Source organism: Leptonychotes weddellii, chromosome 4, assembly GCF_054177405.1.
Source record: "Leptonychotes weddellii isolate Sample4059 chromosome 4, ASM5417740v2, whole genome shotgun sequence".
NCBI lineage: Eukaryota > Metazoa > Chordata > Mammalia > Carnivora > Phocidae > Leptonychotes > Leptonychotes weddellii.
In genome coordinates, this window is record NC_138372.1 from 27,622,717 (window position 1) to 27,636,721 (window position 14,005).

General features: G+C 43.9%; 1 protein-coding gene and 1 long non-coding RNA gene across 4 annotated transcripts in view; one reads left to right on the top strand and one right to left on the bottom strand.

Annotated features, from left to right (window-relative positions):
• RHBDL2 (rhomboid like 2) overlaps nt 1–8,158 on the bottom strand; it is a 40,014-nt gene extending 31,856 nt beyond the window's left edge. The window contains exon 1 of one of the 3 annotated variants that reach the window (XM_081818161.1): nt 7,458–8,158. In XM_081818161.1, the coding sequence (XP_081674287.1) occupies nt 7,458–7,583 (126 nt within the window). In that variant the 5' untranslated portion in view covers nt 7,584–8,158. The remainder of the gene's footprint in view (nt 1–7,457) is intronic. The other 2 variants (XM_081818160.1, XM_031038281.2) reach the window with 2 other exon arrangements.
• On the top strand, nt 1,215–9,889 carry LOC145721242 (uncharacterized). Its single transcript, XR_014144826.1, has 2 exons — nt 1,215–1,299; nt 7,213–9,889. It is a non-coding gene; the product is annotated as an uncharacterized LOC145721242 (long non-coding RNA).
• The last annotated feature ends 4,116 nt before the right edge of the window (nt 9,890–14,005 follow it).

The following is a 14,005-nucleotide window of genomic DNA, read 5'->3' on the forward strand; positions in this document are numbered from 1 at the left end:
TATAGATGGATGAGTGGGTGTGTGGATGGTTGGCTGGAAGGATGGAAAGACAAAAGGGATGGGGCTAAGTGTAGGGCCTATTTTCACACTGCAAGTTACTGGGAATCAACTCCTATTGAATTTGTTTTTAAAAATAGTTCATTAGGCAGTTTCCACATTACAATAGATCATATTCAGTACATTTAGGGAAGAAGAGAAATCCCCTTTTATATTACTTTTCCCCAGCAACTTTTCTGAGAAGAAAGTTCCCTCCCCTACATCTTCCACCCTCCCACTTACCCAACCTCCCTGGGTCAGACACTGAGTCTGTAGACCTAACTATTTCATTAATTTTCCTTGAATGATGTTGATTATTTCTAGATTCACAACTTCTCATAATTGGCAAAACAATGTGGATTTAAGATCTGTAGCTTTTAACAGCAAATATTCAAGCATTTTAAAAGTAAGTTCAGGGGCACCTGGGTGGCTCAGTGGGTTGAGCGTGCAACTCTTGGTTTAGGCTCAGGTCATGATCTCACTGTTGAGAGATCGAGCCCCATGTCAGGCTCTGCACTCAGGGAAGAATCTGCTTTTCCTTCTCCTCTGCTCCTCCATCCCCCACCCCCGCTCGCACTTTCTCTCTCTCTAAAATAAATAAATGAATAAAATCTTTAAAAATTAATAATAGTTCAAGGGCACCTGGTTAGCTCAGTCAGTACAGCATGCAACTATTAATGTCAAGGTTGTAAGTTTGAGCCCCATGTTGGGTGTAGAGATTACTTTTAAAAAAGTAAAATAAAATGTTTAAATAAATAAAAAGTTCAGTTAGGGATGATTAACATTGTATTAATGAGTCCTACTGTAAATTCAAATACCATACACGATCACTTTATGAGGAAATGAAATTCTACATTGTTAATACAACTTTATAGCTAAAAAAGGAGCTAAAAAAAACTAAGGATTACATTTCCTCAAAATTTTTTCTCTAGATTTCAAATTTTCTAGAAATTTTACAGAGTCAAGCCCAGCATTTTAGGTAGTTTAGAGAAATGGATTTCCTGTGCTGCAAGGATATCTGACCCATTCGGCTTCGCCAAAACTCACTGCGGGTCTGCTTTCTTCCTTGGCGCACACAGCAAAGAGATCTGACCTGTTGTTCCAGCTACTTCAGACGCTAGCAACAGACGAAAATGTTGGTAGTAACTGCAGCATGTTGGTTTTACCTCTCTTCTCAATGATGGTCACACTCTGACTTCGAGCCCTGTCTGTGTGCCTCCTTGATTAAGTATCTCTCCGACATCTGCTACTCAATGCTCACAGGTGTGCTTCCAGACTCTGGCATTCCCTGGCCCTCCCACTCCTGATTATCTTCTGCTCCCACACCTGAATTCCTGAGCACAGTTCACCATCTTGGAAACATTCCTGATCAAACAATGAAAAAGATTATCCAAAAAAAAGAGAAAGAAAGAAAAGGATTATCCATACTCATGAGGCTGTGGGAAATAGGTGCAGTCTTTTTGGAAGGCAATTGGGCAGTACCCAGAAAATATGAAAAGCATATACCTTTCAATGGAATCACCCTACTCCTAGGAATCTATCCTGCAAATGTATTTGAGAAGTACACAAAGCTGTATTTCAAAGATGTTCAGTGCAGAACTACTTACAGTAGTGAAAAATTACAAAGAACCAGAATATACTTCAATAGGGTTGTTGTATTTTCTGAAAGTTCTAATTCTTTTTTTTTTTTAAAGATTTTATTTATTTATTTGACAGAGAGAGACACAGCGAGAGAGGGAACACAAGCAGGGGGAGTGGGAGAGGGAGAAGCAGGCTTCCTGCCGAGCAGGGAGCCCGATGCGGGGGCCCGATCCCAGGACCCCGGGATCATGACCTGAGCCGAAGGCAGACGCTTAACGACTGAGCCACCCAGGCTCCCCCTGACAGTTCTAATTCTTAGGTAGTTCTTCCTTATACTGTGCTGAAATCAGCTCACCAGCACCACTGCTTCTGGGTCCAAGGTTTTCCTCTCCAGGCTAATCTAAGGTTATAACCATTAATTCTGTCCTTGCATGGGTGTGGTCCAGATACTCCATAGGCTCTACAGGTCAGAGTGGGGATAGAGTCTCTGGAAGCATACATCAGATTACCAGAATTTTTGAAGTCCCAATTAAATGAAGCAGGAATCTCAAAACAACTCAGCAATGATTACAACACATCATATAGTCTAACATATAAAAGCATCTCAGCTATCAAATTATTCACTTGGTCACTCTCATCACTGTGTTACCTATGGAGTGGATTATTTACTGCACTGACTGTGCTTTCTTACCCACTAAGCAAAGATCATCCGAGTTTCTTGGGCTTTCTTTAATGTTGGCTTGATGTTATGCCTCACCTCCTACCTTTTATCTTTAGCGGACAGCGGTCAACAATTTGTTGAAATCCATCTCTCTCTCTCTGTCTCTGTCTCTCTCACACACACATGCACACACACATACAGATCAAAACTGGGTGGCACTGCTGTGGAAAGTTCTCATCCTACTAGTATGGAACAATGAGGGTAGATTGTTAAAAAGGATGTTGGGGCGCCTGGGTGGCTCAGTTGTTAAGCGTCTGCCTTCTGCTCAGGTCATGATCCCAGAGTCCTGGGATCAAGCCCCGCATCGGGCTCCCTGCTCAGCGGGAAGCCTGCTTCTCTCCCTCTCCCACTCCCCCTGCTTGTGTTCCCTCTCTCGCGGTCTCTCTCTCTGTCAAATAAATAAATAAAATCTTTTTTTAAAAAAAATGATATTCCCCCTGTGAACCAAAAGCCAAAGACCTTCCCTTCATGGTTGGCAAGTTTCCTTTTTTATTTTTTTTTCAAGTAGGCTCCACACCCAACATGGTGCTCAAATTCACGACCCTGAGATCAAGAGTCACATGCTCTACCAACTGAGCCAGCCAGACGCCCCGGGAAGTATTCTTAAGAGGAAAAGTGGAAAGAACTTCCCTACATCCTGACTTTATCTGGGATAAGCATTGCTCAGGTTATGAATCATGAAGCCATTGTGTTGGCCAAGGATTGGAAAGGGTGGAGCTGTGCTCATTTACCCAGAACACTCTTCTGCTTTAAAAAAAAAAAATGTAGAAAAAAAGATTTCCATAAGGAGATTTACACGGGAGATCCTTGACAATGGCAAGGGATTTTTTCCAAAGATGTTTCAGGAGCCTTAATATACCACACAGTGTCTCCCAAAATTATGTTATAAATTATAACCGTAAAGTTTTTAAGTGATTGCATTTCAGACCCTAAATAATTCTATAAATGCAGATGTAAACTTATTTATAAAGTTTGTTGTGTGAGGAGTATTAATTAACTATGTTCAACACTTTGCACCCAAAGTCCCAAAGAAAAGAAAATAGAACCTCGGTTAGTTAATTGTGCCTCTTCATCTTTAAGTAAAGTTTAACCTCTCTCTCGAGGAGCAGTTTCTGCACTGGCTGAAGCACTCATTAAAACAACTTCCTGGGGCGCCTGGGTGGCTCAGTCATTAAGCGTCTGCCTTCGGCTCAGGTCATGATCACAGGGTCCTGGGATTGAGCCCCGCATCGGGCTCCCTGCTCAGCGGGAAGCCTACTTCTCCCTCTTCCACTCCCCCTGCTTGTGTTCCCTCTCTGTCAAATAAACAAATAAAATCTTAAAAAAAAAAAAAAAAACTTCCCAAAGCACTTTTCCTTTTATCTATGTGACACACACGGTAGCTCGCTTGGTATCAGAGATCCTAGGCACCGCTGAACTTGGCATTCCATGCCAAGTTTATCTGAAACTTCTATTTGTGGCCACAAAAAAAAAAAGTCCGTTTCTCAAGCTTCTTCACTTTCTTCTCATTTCTATTTCTAGCACTATCAAGTGATTTATTTTTAGGAGTCTCTTCTACTCCTCCAACAAGAAACAAAGATTTTAGTCACTGCACGCAGGTTACCTACAGGCTGGAACTCGTAGAGAAGAGTGAAATCCCGTGAGATGTCCAAGTGGCATGGCAGGCCTGGCTCACTCACTAGGAAATGACTGGCTCCAGCAAAGTCATTCAATTCACATCCATTTACAAAGGGCCTTTGGGAGTAGCTAATGAAATGCAAAAACCGTAAGTGTTGAAGCTGCAAATGTCAAGGGCTCCCAGTGTCTTCTTTTGATAACACTTACATAATGGCCATTTGTCAGGGTTCTTGGGGAATTCTACATCTCATGAATCCTGGCGGGCAGCAAGGACCACTTCCCGCTACAGAAGGTAAAAATCCCCAGTCCTCTCGGTTCCAGGTCCCTAGGCAGCTAAGGCTCAGGTCGTGACTTTGGCTTCATCAATCAGCCGCACTGGCTTAGGATTCTTGAGGCTGGAGCTTGAAGACTGGCTAAGTTCTTCACAGCGGTGCACTATAAAGCAGCATATCCAGTGTGCACGCGGTTGGGGACAGGGTGGCATCGGGCACCCAAGGCCAGCTGTATCTTCCAAGCAGGCTGCCGCACTGAGCACACAGCGGCCATGGGGCCTGCTTCACCTACCTGGCCCTGCAACGTGGTTTTGGTGTAGATCTAGGTACCTGGTCTCCTTTCATCTCAGCGTGTTTCCCAAACCTGTTTCTGCAGCCTTCCAATGATTCTGTAACCTACCTGTGATACTGTGATATACTAAGATGTATCTATTTGGTCTTCACCCCCAGTTCCTGGCACAGAGCTCCTAAAACCCTTGGAATTTCCTGAGGGACAGGGGTGGGAGGAGCATCTTCTGTTATTCATATAAGCCCCTTTGAACCAGACCTGAGCTGGTGCTCCAAGGAAGCGACTCCCACAGGATGGGGGCTGGTTGCCTGAGGAAATAACCATGTGATTAGAGGGTTGGAACTTTCAGCCCCACCTCCGGCAAGGGAAGAAGGGCTAGAGATTGATTTTAATCAGCAATGGTCAATAGCCAATCACACCTATGTAATGGAACCTCGATGAAGACTCTAAACAGAAGATGCAGAGAGCTTCCAGGTTGGTAAACACAGTGAGGCGCTGGGAGAATGAAACACCTAGAGAGCGCGTGGAAGCTCTGCATCCTTTCCCATCCACCCTGCCCCATGCATCTCTTCCATTTGGCCGTTCTTGAGTATCCTTTATATAAAAAAACAATAATAATAAGTAAAGCCCTCTCCTAAGTTCTGTGAGCTGTTTTAGCAAATTATTAAGCCCAAGGAGGGGGTTATAGGAACCCCAATTAATAGCCAGTTGATCAGAAGCCCAGACTCGCACCTGGCGTCTTAAGTGGGGAGCAGTCAGAGGGCACTGAGCCCTTAACCAGGGGGGTAGTTGGTGTCAGAATTGCTTGGCGTGAAAAACCCACATATCTGGCATCAGAAGTGTGAGCAGGAGTCGAGAAATCATTTTTCTTTCCCTACCCAATGTGTTTGCAATAAAACTCATTTACAGGAGTCATCAGCCAGAATCCGTTTCTGTCCCTTGCAGCCAAGAACCTAACTAGTAACACCTGAATACCCAAGAAACTCTTCTAAACTCTACCTGGGGTGTTCCTGTTGCAAGTTAAACTCATTTCTTGTTCTGCGTTAGGGAATCACAGTGTAAGGAGAGCATAGAACCAGGAGACCTGCTTTCTGGTCTAGACTCTGCCACTTCCTGGCTGTGTGAGCTGGGGCCAGTGGCTTCCACGCTCTGAGCCATGGTGCTCTCTCACCTGCACAGGGAAATGGACACGCTGCACCAGACCACGAATTCCCCAAACAAGTTCTGCCTTAGAATCCCCTCGAACGTTTGTTTTTTCAACATTTGTTTTTATACAGCTTCCTGGGCCCCACTCCTGAAAACACTAACTTAATAGATTTAGCAGATCTCTGACAAGTGACATGGAGGCAGGAATACCTTCGAGAACCACAAACTAAGGACTCCAGGGGTCCACTCCTCTCGCAAACTCTGGGATCTTCCAGTGGAGAGCAGAGATAGTTTTATTGCTGTATTCCTTCTGCCCAGAAAGTTCCTGGCACACAGGAGGTGTTTTCAGAAAATACTAGCATCTGCGTAAAGGGTAAACAAATTCTCTGCAACTTTTCTGTAAATCTAAAATTATTCCAAAATAAAAAAGTTTATTTAAAAGAATACTGGAAGGAAGGAGAGGGGAATACTATCCAGACCACATCAACCAAGAGTCTTATATCACTTTATGTTGAAAAGTGCCTTCCACCACCCTTTTCCTCTACACCCTACCCCCTCACCCCATTATCATTCTGCCATCACTGAGCCATCAGAGACAGGCAAAGCCACCATTCTGTAATGGCTACGAAAGGGCTTGTCACCTGACTTTGTGTTTGGCACTGTGAAGAACCAAGTTCTGCTCCCAGTATACCCCTTAATTTCACTGTGCCTCAGTTTCCTCGGCTGTAAAATAGACCCCCTTTCTCCCCTCAGTATCTTACAGAATTATTGTAAGAAGCAAATGAAATAATAACAGTTGCCATAACTGTGAGCACTTACTAGGGGCACCTGGGTGGCTCAGTCAGTTAAGCGGCTGCCTTCGGCTCAGGTCATGATCCCAGGGTCCCACATCGGGCTTCCTGCTCTTCGGGGAGTCTGCTTCTCCCTCTGCCCCTCCTCCTGCTCCTTCTCTCTTTCTCTCGCTCTCTCTCTCTCTCAAATAAATAAATAAATAAATCTTTAAAAAAAAAATAGGGGTGCCTGGGTGGCTCAGTCGGTTAAGTGTCTGCCTTCGGCTCAGGTCATGATCCCAGGGTCCTGGGATGGAGCCCTGCATCGGGCTCCCTGCTCAGCGGGAAGCCTGCTTCTCCCTTTCCCACTCCCCCTGCTTGTGTTCCCTCTCTCACTGTGTCTCTCTCTGTCAAATAAATTTTAAAAAATAAAAATAAAAATAAAAAAATAAAAAAAAATAGTGAGCACTTACTACATGTCAGATTCTATGCTAAGCACTTGATGAGCATTCTCTTCATTAATGTTCACAACCACCTTATAAAACAGGATAATAACAAAAAATGAAAATAAAAAAATAAAATAAGATAATAACATCCCTATTGTATAGATAAGGAAACTCAGGCTTCCAAAGGATCTTGATCAAGATAATGTAGCCAGTGAGGGGAGGGCTGGGAGAGGAGCCCGGGGTGTCTCACTCCACAGACCTTGAGTGTTCCTCTGCCTTGTGATTTCTATGCACCATCCTTCCCTCTTCCCTAATCTCCTGCTTCTTCCTCCAGCTGCCCAAACAGACCCGGACTAGAGCCCAGGAGTCTCCGAATGGGGGCTGTCGAAGCAGCAGGTCATCGGCCCAGAGTCTGGGGCTGGGAATCCCCAGCATTCCCACTGCTGCCACAGAGAGTCAAGATGGACACAGGCACCCAGGAAAGGAAAAGGACTTGCCTCTCTGAGAACCCAAACGTCTAAGTCAGGCTCACCTTCCCTCCTTCACCTCACCCAGGAGAGCACAGGCAAGGCCACCCACCTTAGGACAACTCCTCTTTGGCAGAAGAGACTTTGGATCATTAGTTTGTGCAGCTTTCCTAGCTGCATTCACATGAGTAGGTTTTAAATATCTGAATTGTTTCTTTAAACAGCTGGCCCCACCCATTCGTTGGTACCAGGCGGGCCCCTGCCAAGGCTGAGTCTAGCTTTCATGTGGCCTGGGAGCCCAGGAGGCTGGGCGGCAGGCTGTGCTGGGTGTACCCAATTTTTGCCCAGCTGGGCCTGGTGGGGAGGCTTTTGGTGGTGTTGCTAGGCAACCTGGGTAATTGGAGAGGCCACGGATTGGGCTTCTGGGCCACAGAGATTAACAGCCTCCTTCATCACACTGCAAACCATCATTATGCCCCGTTCCAGAGGCCTGCAGCAATCTCTGTGGTTATAGACTGAAAGAGTACTTTTAGCTACAGAAATTAAGAACCAGCTTTTCAATATTATGGGTTTGTGGCTGAGGTGGTTTTCTTTTTGCTACATCTCTGAGAATACACTTGGAATAAATAAGCGAACGATTTAAAAACAAAAAAAATGCCTTCACAAACCCCCTTTTCCAAAAGTTTTTCTTATTCCTAAAGCAAAGCAAACTTGCACTCTCTGTGAGGGCAACTAAGGTAGAGACACTGCTTCCTGAGGTCTGTGCATGCCCACGACATGTTAAAAGCTTCTTCCTTGGAATCCCACACAACTGGGGCTGTGGTTCGTGGGGGGGGGGCCAGGGCCTTGGTCCTGAGCAAGGTCTCTCAGCAGAATAATTTCTTTGCATCTCTCCCACTCAACAACAATCACACTACCCCCCTTCCCAGGCTCCAGCCACTTTCACTTATACTATTTCAATGGATCCTCCCTATGAGGATGATGTCATTACTAGGCCCATTCTATAGATGAACAACTAAAGCAAAAGAGGCACCCATGATCGTATACCTACCTAGTCACACCAAAGCTGAGACCCAAACCCATTTTTCTGAGGCTAGATGGGCTCTCCACTATCCACACTGCTTCCCCCAGCGCTACCTAAGAGAGGACATATAACTTTGTACCTTATTACAATATAAGTAATAGTAATAACAATACACACAGGCATAGAGACACAAGAACTTCATCTTGTGTCTCCTACTATCCTCCACACATCATCCTTGCTGACTGTGGTCAGGCTTCCAAAGCTGCCTCATGTACACTAAGGAATATAGTCTGGAAGATTTCCCAGAGATGGACACCCTATTTAAGTAGGTTAACCAAGTCTACCACAGTACAGAGCTGAAGGAAAACACTGACCCTGAGCCATCTCTGCCTTCATTCGAGGAGTTGACTCTGTTTGACAGCATTTCGATAGTACGCTGTCAGTCCCCTAAGTAAGGAGGCAGAAGCATTGCTCTCATTAGATATTTGTAGTTATTCTTCAAAAGGGCTTTCACCGCCTCTTCTACAATGTTTCTTGAATAGTGGTCCATCGAGAGTGACCAACTGTGAGAGTTTGCACAGGACTAGGGATTTCTTGAGATGTGGGACTTGGGGTGCTAAAATCAGGACAGTCCCGGGCAAACTGAGGACAGTCACCTCTCATAGACCACCTACATCAAATGATCTAAGAAGACTGTAAAAAAATATTGACGTCTGGGCTCATGAGCCCAGCTCATCCACCAATGGCATCAGAGCCTCTGGAGCTAGGGCCTGAATACTGGTATATTTTAATGTGTAGCCCAGACTAAAAACCCCTACCCTAGAGATCTGGATTCAGAGGGTCTGGGCTGGGGTCTTGCCCAGGAATCTGCATGCCTTTTTGACAGCTCTTCAGCGGATTCGTATGTATACTGTGGTTTGATAAGCAATGAATTCTTATGTTATGTATGCATTCACTGGACAAGCATTCCCTGAACGTCTTCTATATGTTGGGCTCTGGAAACGTAAGAAAAAAACAAACAAAAAAAACACCTCCTATTCCTAGGTCCTCCCTATCCGGTGAGGAATAAAGATCTATAAATTGTCCCAGCACAGTATACTATGGTTTAGATTTATAAGTGACTCAGCACCATCAGGGTGATTATGGTTAATCAGTTCCCAGAAGCTTCATGTGACAGATTAAAGATGGAGTATATTATTTGCCATTCCTCCCACTAAGAGGTGGGGTTCGTTTCTCCTGCCCTTGAATCTGGGCTAGCCCTGTGACAGGTTTTGACCAGTAATATGTGGCAGAAGTAGTACATCCCAAGGCCAGGCCCTAAGAGATCTGCAGCCCCACTCTTGTTCTTCTTGGAAGCCTAAGACCATAAGAAGGTTGACTACTGGGGTGCCTGGCTGGCTCAGTCAGTGGAGCATGCAACTCTTCATCTTGGGGTCATGAGTTCAAGCCCCACATTGGGCGTAGAGCTTACTTTAAAAATATATAAATAAATAATAATTAAAAAAGAAGGTTGGAGGGCATGTGATGTAATGAGCACTGGGTATTATATAAGACCAATGATTACTGACCTCTACCTCTGAAACTAATAATACATGATATGTTAATTAATTGAATTTAAATTAAAAAAATAAAATTCTTGTGAAAGTCAAAAAAAAGAAAGTTGTGAAGTTGTGGAAAGAAAAAAATAAATAAAAAATTAAAAAAGGTTGATTACCCTGAAGCCACCGTGTTATGATGAAGCCCAATCTATTCGTATGGAGAGAGAGGTCATGCGGAAGACCATGGGGGTGCCAGACCTATGCATAAGTAAGGCCTTTTTTTTCTTCTAAGATTTATTTATTTGAGAGAGAGAAACAATGTGTGCATGTGGGAGTAGGGGGAGGGGCAGAGGGAGAGGAGAGAATCTCCAAGTAGACACAGAGCTCACTCTAAAGACCCTCACTGAGATCATGACCTGAGCTGAAACCAAGAGTCCGACACTCAACCAACTGAGCCACCCAGGCACCCCTAAGTGAAGCCTTCTTAGACCTTACAGCCCGGCTCATCCACCAACTGAAGACCGCCAAGTCGATGACCCCCAGCCAACCAACACCACACAGAGCAGAACTGCTCAGCTGGACTCTGCCCAGATTCCAGAGCAACAGAATGGCATCCCGTACCATTCTGCCTCCCATTGACATTGTTCATCTTGGTATCCCTCCATAGAGTAGACCGCTGGTGTCCTACCTGAAATATTCTCCATTTCGGTTTCTACTCCTGCCCCCCTCCAAAGCAAACAAACACAACCATAAATCAGAGTAGAGCAACTCTCTACTCAAAACCTCTCAATGGTTTCTCACTGTCTTCGAGATAAATACAGGATCCTTACCAGGGCTGGTAAGGTCCTGCATGACCTAGCTCCTGTCTTCTTTGAGGAATTTTACCACTCTCCCCGCAACATCTCTGTTCTTTCTTTTATATACAAATATATGTATCTTTTTATTGAAGTATAGTTGACATAAAATATTATGTCTCAGGTGTATAATATACGACTTGACAATTATATACATTACAAAATGCTCACCACAATAGGTGTAGTTACCATCTATCACCATACGACATCATTATAGTGCTATTGACTATATTCCCTATGCTGTACTTTTCATCCCCGTGACTTATTTATTTTATAAGTGGAAGTTTAACCCCTCAATCCCCTTCACTTATTTCGCCTATCCCCTCATGCCCCCTCTCCTCTGGCAACCATCAGTTTCTTCTCTGTATTTATGAGTCTGTTTCTGTTTTTGTTTATCTGTTTATCCATTTGCTTTGTTTTTTAGATTCCACATATAAGTGAAATCATATGGTAGTTCTCTTTCTGTCTGATTTATTTCACTTAGCATAATACCCTCTAGGTCCATCCGTGTTGTTACAAATGGCAAGATTTCATTCTATTTTATGGCAGAGTAGTATTCCATTATATATATATCACATCTTCTTTACCCATTCATCTACTGATGGACACTTAGGTTGCTTCCATATCATGGCTATTGTAAATAATGCTACAATAAACATAGGGGTGCATACATCTATTTGAATTAGTGTTTTTTGTTTTCTTCAAGTAAATACCCAGAATTAGAATTACTGGATCATATGCTATTTTCATTTTTAATTTTTTAAGGAACCTCCATATTGTTTTCCACAGTTGTTCTTCCTATCCCAAGAATACCCCAAGCTCTCTCCTGCCTCAGGGTCTTTGCACTTGCTGTTCCGTTGACCTAAACCTCTCTCCTCCATCCCTCCCACACACTCTAACATATATACACAAGGCTACATCCTTCATAACAAAGAGCACCTCCCTAGGAAGTCTCCCCTGACCCACCCCTCTGCCCACCACATATATTCTAGCACATTCCCTTATTTGCTCCCAGCATTTGTCACTATCTAAAAATATCGGATGTGTTTATTCGCTGTCTTTTCTACTAGAATATAAATTCCAGAAAAAGTAGAAAATGTGTAGTTTTTACTCCATTTGTAGGTGCTCAGTAAATGTTTGCTGAATAAAGCATCAAGAAATGAAGAAGGTAGGGTGCCTGGGTGGCTCAGTTGGTTAAGCGACTGCCTTCGGCTCAGGTCATGATCCTGGAGTCCCGGGATCGAGTCCCACATCGGGCTCCCTGCTCAGCAGGGAGTCTGCTTCTCCCTCTGACCCTCCCCCCTCTCATGTGCTCTCTTGCTCTCATTCTCTCTCTCTCTCAAATAAATAAATAAAATCTTAAAAAAAAAAAAAGAAAGAAATGAAGAAGGTAGGAAGTATGGAGTAATAGAAATCATAGCATCAGAAATGCCTGATCTTGCTTCACTTCTGCCCCGTGGACAAGCCACTTCAGCTCACCTGATCAGGAGCCTCATCCCCAGCATGACACACATGGCCAGTGATGTGTATAAGCCATATGCCAGAAGTCTTCACATTGTTTTGCTCACGAATCCCCATTAGATTTTGAAAAAGCTATGACCCTCGCACACATTGTATGATAATGAATAAAATCTTTTTCACAAGTTAAAATAGGTTCCAAGACAGAATTTTCTGGCATAGTCTTATTAGAAACATGCTTTAGATATGTTTTCATCTAAGCCTTGGAATTACAGATTTAGTTTGTTCAGTTTTTGGAAAATGTCTGCCATGTAATCCAATTGTCAAAGCCAGTGCTCACTGTCCAACCAATTAGCCAAAGCAGAATAATTTTCTGCCTGTAAGAAAAATCCACCTTTATTTTTTAAAATTTCTATAAATGAGTTTATCTATATCCCCATGACAACCAGTTCAGGTCCCAATTAATTCTACAATACACAGATAAAGAGCTAAGGCACTTCAATTAAAGTAGAGTAGGATAATGGATAAGAGCACAAATTCTAGAGGGGAGGTTCTGGAGTTCAAGTCCTGATTCTGCCACTTAATAGTTCTGTGACCTTGGGCAGCCTATTAAACCTCTAGTTGCTGGGGTGCCTGGCTGGCCGAATTGGTAGAGTATGTGCTCTCAAATCTCAGGGTCATGAGTCTAAAACCCACACTGGGTGTACAGCTTACTTAAAAAATAATAATAAAATAAAATGAAAAGTAAATTCTAAGAGTCTGCAGTAAGGTACCACCCCTTCAGTTTATCTTATCTGATCTCTCAGGAACAAAGCATTCTCCAGTTGTCCTTCTGGTTTTTATAGCCCCGAGCAATGCACCATAGAAAGATTCAGGACAAATCTAGCAGAGCTAGAGAAGGGAAATAATGAAAGCATAGTTAGGGACTCCTGGCTGGCTCAGCAGTGGAGCATGCAACTCTTAACCGCAGGGTCTTGAGTTCAAGCTGCACGTTGGGAATGAAGCCCACAAAGAAAGAAAGAGAGCAAGCGAGGAAGGAAGGAAGGAAGGAAGGAAGGAAGGAAGGAAGGAAGGAAGGAAGGAGTTCACAAGGAGAACTTAAAAGAATCCAGTCGGGGGAGCCTGGGTGGCTCAGTTGGTTTTAAGTGTCCAACTCTTGATTTCAGCTCAGGTCTTTTTTTTTCTTTAAGATTTTATTTATTTATTTGACAGAGAGAGAGAGACAAAACGAGAGAGGGAACATAAGCAGGGGGAGTGGGAGAGGGAGAAGCAGGCTTCCTGCTGAGCAGGGAGCCCGATGCGGGGCTCCATCCCAGGACCCTGAGATCACGACCCAAGCGGAAGGCAGACGCCCAACGACTGCGCCACCCAGGCACCCCTCAGCTCAGGTCTTGATCTCAGCGTCATGAGTTCAAGTCCCACACTGAGCTCCATGCTGGCTGTGGAGCCTACTTAAAAATAATAATAATAAACAAAATCTAAAAAAAAAAAAAAAATCCAGTCAGATTGCTTTCAGGAAGGAATACCTGTGGAATCTGAGGGCCTGGAAACTGATTCTCTGAAAGCTATCCACGTCCATATACCCCCAGTTCTATATTCAACACAAACTCCCGGGGCACATTCTGAGCCCAACATAATTCCTGGTGCCCCCCTGCCCCGCAACTCCATCTCTCTCCTTTATATAATAGAGCACAAATCAGCAAGCAGGATACCCCAGAATTTGCTCCAGATTATACAAATGTAAATCACTTGAAAAAAAAGAGAAGAATAGATTAGCAGTCACCCA